This window comes from Falco peregrinus, chromosome 5, assembly GCF_023634155.1.
Source record: "Falco peregrinus isolate bFalPer1 chromosome 5, bFalPer1.pri, whole genome shotgun sequence".
Lineage (NCBI taxonomy): Eukaryota > Metazoa > Chordata > Aves > Falconiformes > Falconidae > Falco > Falco peregrinus.
In genome coordinates this window covers 69,945,969-69,955,490 of record NC_073725.1, presented here as the reverse complement: position 1 = coordinate 69,955,490, position 9,522 = coordinate 69,945,969, and the positions used below count along the sequence as shown (strand labels likewise).

General features: G+C 68.5%; 1 protein-coding gene across 1 annotated transcript; it reads left to right on the top strand.

Annotated features, from left to right (window-relative positions):
* Positions 1 to 1,594: 1,594 nt before the first annotated feature.
* ISYNA1 (inositol-3-phosphate synthase 1) lies at positions 1,595 to 6,777 on the top strand. Its single transcript, XM_055804810.1, is given in 14 exon segments — positions 1,595 to 1,748; positions 3,049 to 3,332; positions 3,334 to 3,417; positions 3,625 to 3,754; positions 3,830 to 4,023; positions 4,122 to 4,221; positions 4,224 to 4,270; positions 4,351 to 4,566; positions 4,643 to 4,807; positions 4,879 to 4,905; positions 4,907 to 4,993; positions 5,083 to 5,300; positions 6,475 to 6,533; positions 6,536 to 6,777. Coding segments are annotated over 13 exon segments (1,755 nt in total). The 5' UTR covers positions 1,595 to 1,748; positions 3,049 to 3,059; the 3' UTR covers positions 6,691 to 6,777.
* Positions 6,778 to 9,522: the final 2,745 nt, after the last annotated feature.

Genomic DNA, 9,522 nt, shown 5'->3' with positions numbered 1-9,522 from the left:
GGCGGGCGGCCCGGGCTGCGGCCCATGGCCGCGATGGAACAAGGGAGCCCCGCTGCTGCGGTGCCGAGCGTGGGAGGAGTGGGAAGGGACGAGGGAAGGAACAATGGTGGAGTTACGGGAGGGGGCAACGAGGGGAAAGAAGAAAAAAAAAAAAAAAAAAAAAAAGGGAAATAAAAAAGAGGAGGAGGAAAAAAAATAAAAAAAAGGAAAGCAGTGGAAAAATACCAGTTCTGGGCCCCTGGCAGCGCTGCCCGACCCTCCCCGCCCCAGGATTATTGTACAAAGAAATGTTATTTTTGTTTCAATAATTCGCTGAGGCACTGGCATTCCTGCGCGGGGCTCGCGCCGTCCTCCCGCGCGGCACCAAGGGACCATTGTTCTGCCTCCCCCGCGGGGGGCACGGCCCCGGCCCCCGGCCCCCCACAGCCCCCGGCCCCGCCGCCCCCGTAGCCCCCCACAGCCCCCCATAGCTCCCGGCCCGCGGCCCCCGATAGCCCCCCCATAGCCCCCCCCCCGCCCCCCACAGCCCCCGGCCCATCGATCCCCACCGCCCCTGGCCCGCCGTGCCCCCCCTGCGCCCACCGCCCCCGGCCCGCCGTGCCCCTGGCCCCCCACCGCCCCACCGTGTCCACTACTGCCCCCGGGCCCCCCGTCCCTGCCGTGACCCCCTCCCCACCGCCCCCCGCCACCTCCCCCCGCGGCAGGTGCCCCCGGGGCCGGCCCCGCTGGGTCCCGTCCCGCTGGGGGGTGCGGGGCGGTACTGGGGTGCCCCCCGCAGCCCGGCCCGCGGGCGGGTGGGTGGGTGGCGCGGAGCGGAGCGGAGCTGCCCCCGCCGCCTGCGGGGAGCGGGGGTGGGGAAGGGGCCGGGGCCCGCCGCGGCGGCGCTGCGGCCCCCGGGGGCCCTTTGGAGCGGGGCCGGGCCATTGAAAGGCGGCCGGGGCCGGGGGAGAGGCGGGGGGGCGGCCGCGGCCCCTCATACCGCGCTGCCATGGCCGGGGGGGGCTGCGGCGTGTCCCCCCCCCGGCTGCCCGGGCTGGGGGCTCTGCACGGGCGGGGGCGTACCCGGCGTAGCGGGGGGGGTGCCCGGGCCTGGGGGCTGCACGGGCAGGGGGGGGGCTGCGGGGTGCTGGTACCGTGGCCTTTGGGGTGCCCATGCTGGGGGCTGCAGGGGGCTGGGGGGTGCCAAGGGCTGCGGGGTGCCCTTTCTGGGGGACAGCAGAGTGCCGGGGGGCTGGGGGGGTGCCCTGGGGACTGGGGGTGCCGGGGGGCTGTGAGTGCCGGGGGCTGCGGGGTGCCCCCGTCGGGGGGTCGCGGGGTGCGGGGGGTGCCGGTGCCGGGGGCTGCGGGACGCCGGGGCAGCCAGTGGCCGGAAGGCGGCGGCGGGACCCCCGGCCCGGTCCCGGCACCGGCGCCACTTCCCCTTCCCGGGTCAGCGGCCGCTGCCCCCGCCGGCGCCTCCCGCTCCCGCCGCCCCCCCCCCCCCGGTAAGAGCCGCCGCCGGCGCCCGGGGCCGCCCCGCACCTGCCGCGGGGCCGGGGCTGGGGGGGTCGGGGGAACCGGGCGGGGGGGCCGGGGCACGTGCGGGGGGGCGCGGGGCCGGTTGGGGGCGGGGCGGGCGGGGCGGGCGGGGCCTGGGAGCCGATTAAGCGGCGGGAGCCGGGGCGGCCGCAGCCGCGATCGCACCATCCCCCGCGGGGCAGCACCGGCCCCGGCTCCGCCACCGGCTCCAGCGCGCCCGGCCCGGCCCGGCCCGGCCCGGTGAGTGCCCGCGGGGAGGGCGGGGGCGGCCCCGGGAAAGGGGGTCGGTTCTGCGGTCCCGGCCCGTGTTCCCCCCGTGCCCCGCACACGCGGGGGGCGGCCAGGGGTCATCCCCTGTCCCCGTGTCCCCTCTGTCACCCCGGGGGGCAGGGGACAGCTCAGCCCCCATGTCCCCTACACTCCTTGGCACGCCAGGGTGCTGGGATAGCCCATCCCCCTGTCCCCATGTCCCCTCTGCCACCCCGGGGAGCAGGGTCAGCTCCTGTCCCCATGCCCGCTCTGCCACCCCCGGCTGCTGGGACACCCCGTCCCCATGTCCCCTGCGCCTCTTGATACCTCACAGTGCTGGGACGCCCCGTCCCCCCATCCCATGTCCCCTCTGCCACCCCTGGTTGCAGGGACAGCTTGGTCCCCATGTCCCCTGCACCCCTTGGCACCCCAGAGTACTGGGACACCCCGTCCCCATGTCCCCTCTGCCACCCCAGGGAGCAGAGACAGCCCGTGTCCCCATGACCCTCTGCCACCCCGGCTGCAGGGACAGCGCAGTCCCCATGTCCCCTGCACTGTCTGCCACTCCGGGGAGCAGGGACAGCCCCTGTGCCACCCCAAGTTGCTGGGACACTCCCTGTCCTCATGTCCCCTGTGGCACCCTGGGGTGCAGGGACAGGCCCTGTCCCCTGCACACCCTAAGCACCCAAAGGTGCTGGGACATCCCCTATCCCTGTGTCCCTTCTGCCACCCCAGGGAGTGGGCACAGCCCTGGTCCCCATGTCCCCTGCACTCTCTGCCAGCCCAGGGTACAGGGACAGCCCCTGGCCCCAAATTCCCCACACTCCTTGGAGCGAGGACACCCTCTGTCCCCATGTCCCCTGTGCCACCCTGGGGTGCTGTGACACCGCCTGTCCCCGTGTCCCCTGGGAGCATCCCTAGTCCCCCATGCCCTCCTGTGCCCCCTGCCACCCCAGGAGGGGTGACAGCCTCCTACCTGCCCCGAGCAGGATGGGGACCCTGCACCCTCCTGGCTTGCTGGGGGCTCAGTGAGGTGCTGGGGGGATGTGGGGCAGTTACACCCCCGTAGCCTGTCCTGGTGCCGCTGCGTGGGCAGGGACGGTGGTGGCAGCCCCGCTGTCACGCTGGGTGGCACCAGGGCGGGGAGCCAACGGTCCCCACCAGCGGCACAGCCTGGCGGGGAGCGGTGCCGGAGCCTGGTCGGGGCAGGGTGGGGGGGGCTGGGTGGGGGGGCTCGGCGTGCCAGGCCTGCGGCGCTGACACCCATTCCCTCCTGTTCAGCTCCAGGAACAATGGCAGAGACATTCCTTGTGGAGAGCCCCGATGTCACGTACAGCAAAGACTTCATTGAGGCCAAGTACACGTACAGCACCGTGCACGTCTGCAAGGAGAACGGTGTCACCAAGGTGCGGGGGGCAGGGGGCTGCCGGGGGGCGCCCCGGGGGGCTCCCCTCATCCCCACGTGTCCCCTCTCTGTGTCCCCCAGGTGCGGCCGTGTTTCAACCCGCTTCACCTTCCGGACGGGGCGGCAGGTCCCTCGCCTGGGGGTGATGCTGGTGGGCTGGGGGGGGCAACAATGGCACCACGGTGACGGGCGCCGTGCTGGCCAACAAGCTGGGGCTCTCCTGGATGACCAAGACAGGGCGCAAGGTGGGTGTCCCTTGTGGGGTCCCAGCCCCAGGTGTCCTGCGAGATGGGGACGCTGAGCCCAGCTGCTCCCGTCCGCACCTGGGCCCTGCGCCCCCATCTCCTCCCTGCTGCTGCGGAGGTGGTCTACAGCCCCGGTCCCCTGGTTTGGGGGTGCTGGGGACCGCTCCTCCTTGCGCCAGCAGCTCATCCATGTGTTCTCCATCCCAGAAAGCCAACTACTACGGCTCCCTGCTCCAAGCCTCCACCGTCTGCCTGGGCACCAGCCCCACTGGCGACGTCTACGTGCCTTTCCGGGACCTGCTGCCCATGGTGCACCCCAATGACATCATTTTTGATGGTAGGTGGGACACAGGGGGATACCCCGCAATGGGGTGGGGGACCCTGAGCGGTTGGGTCACCTTTTGTCCCCTAGGCTGGGACATCTCCTCGCTGAACTTGGCGGAGGCCATGCGGCGAGCAGAGGTGCTGGACTGGCCGCTGCAGGAGCAGCTCTGGCCCCACCTGGAGAAGCTGAAGCCCCGACCCTCCATCTACATCCCCGAGTTCATCGCCGCCAACCAGGAGGAGCGGCGGGACAACGTCCTCCGTGGGTCCATGGCTGAGCAGGTCCTGGTGGGGCGGTGGCAGCCGGGGGGGACACGCATGGACACAGGCAATGGGGGGGTGCCACCACGCTGATGCGTCCCCCTCGGCTGGTGTCCCAGGTGGAGCAGATCCGCCGGGACATCCGGGACTTCAGGGAGACCAGCGGGGTGGACAAAGTCATCGTCCTCTGGACGGCCAACACGGAGCGCTTCTGCGATGTCGTCCCGGGCTCAATGACACCGCTGACAACCTGCTGCGGGCCATCGAGGTCAGGGGGACGGGAGGGGACAGGGTAGGGGGGGTGATGCCAGCACGCCAGCAGTACTGAGCTGGCCTGTGTCCCCACAGCAAGGCCTGGAGGTGTCCCCATCCACGCTCTTCGCCGTGGCCAGCATCCTGGAGGGCTGCGCCTACATCAACGGCTCCCCCCAGAACACCTTCGTGCCGGGGGTGCTGGAGCTGGCCAGCCAGCGCTGCGTCTTTGTCTGCGGCGATGACTTCAAGTCGGGTCAGACCAAGCTGAAGTCGGTGTTGGTGGACTTCTTGGTGGGTGCTGGACTGAAGGTACGTGGGGACAGGGCAGGTGGGGTGGGGGGACCTGCCTGGGTTGGGGGGTGACCTGCCTGCACGCCCTGCCCAGACCAAGTCCATCGTGAGCTACAACCACCTGGGGAACAACGACGGGAAGAACCTCTCGGCCCCGCAGCAGTTCCGCTCCAAGGAGATCTCCAAGAGCAACGTGGTGGACGACACCGTCCAGGCCAACCCCATCCTCTACGGCCCCCAGGACAAGCCTGACCACTGCGTGAGTTGGGGGCTGGGGACACGTGGTGCCCACGGAGGTGACGGGGCGGTGACGGGGCCGTCGCTTCGCAGGTGGTGATCAAGTACGTGCCCTACGTGGGGGGACAGCAAGCGCGCGCTGGACGAGTACACGTCGGAGATCATGATGGGTGGCACCAACACCATCGTCATCCACAACACCTGCGAGGTGCGTGGGGCGGGGGACCAGGCTGTCCCCCCGGGGGGGGGAGGGGTGCATCCCCAGGGGGTGGGGCTCACCTTGCTGCCGGCCCGCAGGACTCGCTGCTGGCCAGCCCCATCATCCTGGACCTGGCCATCCTGACGGAGCTGTGCCAGCGCGTCACCTTCTGCACCGAGGCCGACCCCGAGTTCCAGGGCTTCCACAGCATCCTCTCCATCGTCGCCTTCCTCTGCAAGGCCCCGCTGGTGCCCGAGGGCACCCCCGTGGTCAACGCGCTCTTCCGCCAGCGCAGCTGCATCGAGAACATCCTGAGGTACCCGCCGGTCCCCACGCCAGGGGTGCCCATCCCCCCACCCCGCTGCCCCTGGGTGGCACCCGAGGCTTGCAGAGGTCCCGGTGCCACCACCAGTGGGTCCCCAGCACCGCTGGGTGCCCGGTGCCTGTGTGTGGGGTGGCCAGAGCCAGTAGGTCCTGGTGATCAGTGCACCCCCCGCCTGTGGGGACCCAGTGCCTGGGCCACCAGTAGTCCCAGTGCCTGCGCCACCAGTGGGTCCCCAGCACCCATGGGTGCCCGGTGCCTGTGTGTGGGGTGTCTAGAGCCAGTGGGTGCTGGTGATCAGTGCCTGGGCCACCTAGTGGGTCCCAGTGCCCCCCACCTGTGGGACCCAGTGCTGGTGTGTCCTGGTGCCTGAAGGCGATGGTCCCAGTGCCAAGGTGTTCAGTGGTGGTGGGTCCTGGTGCTGCCCAGCACCAATGGGTCCCAGCCTGGCTGAAGCCCCAGTGCCCAGTGGGAGCAGGTCCCAGTGCTCGGGGTGTCCAACACCCACAGACCCTGGTACCTGATGCCCAGAGTGCTCTACACCAGTGGGGTCCCAGTGCCCAATGCCTGTGGACCCCAGCATCTGACACCCAGGGGGGTGCCCCAGCACCAGTGGGTCCCAGTGCCCAATGCTTGTGGGTCCCAGAACCAGTGGGTCCCAATGCCAGTAGGGTGCCCAACCCCAGTGGGTCCCAGTGTCCAATGCCACAATGCTTTTGGTTCCCAGAACCAGTGGGTCCCAGTACCTCATGCCTAGGGGTTGCCCAGCACCAGTAGGGTCCCAGTGCCCACTGCATGGCATGCCCGGGATGCCCAGTGCCTGTGGGTCCCAGAACCAAGGGGGTCCCAGTACCTGATGCCCAGGGGGATGCCCAGCACCAGTGGGTCCCAGTGCATGGGGCTCCCAGTACCAGTGGGTCCCAGTGCCCAGTGGCTGGGGCTCCCAGCACCAGTGGCTCCCTGTGCCCAGCACCAATGGGTTCTAGTGCCGAATGCATGGGGTTCCCAGCCCCAGTGGTCCCAGTGCCCAGCCCCAGTGGGTCCCAGGGCCGTGCCCAGGCTGCCCATCACCGCAGTGTCCCTGGCACTATTGGCTCCTGGCACACGCGGTGCCTTCCCCAGCAGTGGGGTGCCCATCCCTGAGCCCCCCCCTTTTCCCCCCCCGCAGGGCCTGCCTGGGGCTGCCCCCCCAGAACCACATGCTGCTGGAGCACAAGATGCAGCGGCCGTGCCCAGCCCGAAGCGCGCCTGCCCCGGGGGGGCCGCCTGCCCCCTCACCCCCAAGAAGACACCGGCCACCACTCAGCTCAACGGGCACCCCTGCGCCGGCACCCCCCCGGCCGGGACCCCCCGGACCCCCCTCCACATTGACGGAGCCGACTAACAGCGAGAGCGCCTTTTTGTATTTCGTATCAGCTTTTTAGGGGGGGTGGGGGGGGTGGATTTGGGGGGGGGGGGGGAGGGGTTGGGGGTCTGGAACCTACCCCCCCCCCTCCCCAAGTGCTCGGCTCTGACACCAACTCGAAACTGTGAAGCTTTGTACCCGCCAATAAACCCGGAGCAGTGTGGCCCCCCCCGCGTCTTGCCTGCTACCGCCCCTCCCCCCCCCTCCCCCCCCCCCCCCCCGCCCCCCCCAGCGCCTGGGCAAAGCAAGAGCCAAAACACTGGCACCTTCTGAAAAAAAATCAAATTACATTTATTGATGGGGGGTGGGGGGGTTGTTTTGGGTTTTTTTTTTTTTATTTTTTGTACTTTTTTTTGTTGTTTGGGGGGGGGCTGTTTTGTTTAGATAAGCAATGGGGGCTCTAAAGGCTCTGGGGACTAGAAATGGGGGGGGGGTCCCTACACAGAACGACTATGCCTATGGTGGGTGCTACCCCTACAGGGGCTGGGGGCTGCCCCCCACCTCGGCGGGGGGGTAAGATAGGGCCCCCCCCAGCACAGGGCTGTACAGAGGAGGGGGCCTGGGTGTGTGGAGGCAGGTTGGGTTGGTTGGTTTTTTTTTTTGGGGGGGGGGGGGGGGAGGGAGGGGGCAGGGGGTGTTGAGGTCCTTTCTGTTATAAAAGAGGAAAAAAAGTCAGAAAAAAAAAACCCACACAAAAAAAAAAAAAAATCCTTCATATTAAAGTTTTACAAGTGGTCCCTGGGGGGGGCGGGGAGCCCCGGTCTGGCGCTCGGGGGGGGGCCGGGGATCACAGTGCTGGCTGAGCACGCAGACGGGGCTGGGGGCCGGGACCCCCCCGGGGCCGGCTCGCTGCCGGGGGGGGCTGCTCTCTGCACTGGGGCCTGCCCTATAGAGCGCTTGGGGGGGCGGGTGCTCCGTGGGGGGAGGTATGGCTTGGCCCCCCCCCAAACCCCCCCCCCCCCAGCACAGCCTGGGGTGCCCCTGGCTGGGGGGTGCTGCACCCACACTGGGGGGGCTGCGCTGGTGTATGAGCACCCCCAGGCTTTGGCAGGGCTGGGGGATAGTTATGGGCCCCCGGGGTGGCGGGGGGCCCAGCAGGAAGGGTACTGGGAGAACTGGGAGGGGGTTGCACCCTCCCCGGGGGTAGGGGCACCGCTCATTAGCAGTGCAGCTAATTGCCGTTAAGTGCATGTGCCCCAGCCAGGCTGCATGCCACGGGGTGGGGGCACAGCGCTGTGACCCCCCCTCCGAATCTCCCTCCCCATGCTGGGGGGGGGGGGGGGGGGGGGGGGGGGGGGGGGATGTGTCACCAACTGCCATGGAGGGGGGCCACAATGCCATGAACCCCCCCCCCCAAATCCCCCTCCCCATGCTTGGGGGGGGGGGGGGGCTGGCACCACCCCCTACCACCACCACAGTGCCAGAACCCCCACCCCAGTGCCTGCTCCCCACCCTGGGGGGGTGTCTGGGGGGGGGTGTCCCAGAGCTGGGGGGGGGGGGGGCCCTGCTGTGGGGGCAGGTGGGCAGTACGTAAGTCACAGGTCTTATTTCTAATTATTATTATTTTTTCCGCATTTTTTGTTTGTTTGTTTCGTGTTTTCTGGTGGGGGGGTGGGGGGGTGGGCGGGGTTGGTAATTATTATTAATTATTTTTCATCTGGCGGTCGGCAGCCTCGCGCTGGCTCACACGCTCATTGTCATGCTGGGCGAGTACTAGAGAGAGCGGAGACACCAGAGGGTTAATTGGGGAGGGGGTCGCGGGGGGGCACACTGCTTCTCCCCCCCCCGCCACCCGCCCCCTCTGCCCACCTCATGTTTCCCAGCCCCTTGGCCAAGGCAACCCCCCTGCGCCATGGGGGGTCTGCTATGGGGACTTTGTTATTGCCCCCCCCCCCCCAGCTGCTGTGCCCCCCCCAGGCTCCCCACCCCCGCCCCAGCCCCCCCGGGGGTCCCTTACGCTGTCGCTTTGGAAGGGGTTTAAGAAATTGCTGCTCAGCTCGGCGTCGTCCCGCGGGGTGCCAGGGGGGTTGCTCAGGGCCCCCAGGTTACTGGGGGAGCTCTAGGGGGGGGGGAGAGAAAAATGTTAGGGGAGGGGGGGGGAATGGTGTATGGGGGCGCCCGGGTTATTGGCAGGCCCAGTAAATGGGGGGGCAGGGCGTGGGATCTCAGGGCATGGGGGGGTCCTAGTACATGGGGGGCGGGGGGCAATACATTGGTGGGGGGTTCCAGTGCAGGGGGGGGCCAGTGCAGGGGGAGCTCAATAAATGGGAGGGTGTCCCAATAAATGGGGGTGTGTGTCCCAGTGTATGTTGAGGGGGGGGATTCCAAATAAATGAGGTCCCAGTACATGGAGGGGGTTCCCAGTATATGTTGGGAGAGGGGCACCCCAATAATGGGGTCCCAGTGTATGGGGGGGTCCCAGTGTATGTTGGGGAGGGGCTCCAAATAAATGGGGTCCCAGTACCTGTTAGGGAGGGTGGGCACCCCAATAAATGGGGGTCCCAGTGTATGTTGGGGAGAGGGGCACCCCAATAAATGGGGTCCCAGTGCATGGGGGGGTCCCAGTGTATGTTGGGGAGGGGGGGGTCCCAATAAATGGGGGTCCCAGTACATGGGTGGGGTCTCAGTGTATGTTGGGGAGGGGGGCACCCCAATAAATGGGGTCCCAGTGCATGGGGGGGTCCCAGTGTATGTTGGGAGGGGGGCACCCCAATAAATGGGGTCCCAGTGTATGTTGGGGAGGGGGGGGTCCCAATAAATGGGGTCCCAGTAATGGGTGGGGTCTCAGTGTATGTTGGGGGGGCACATCCC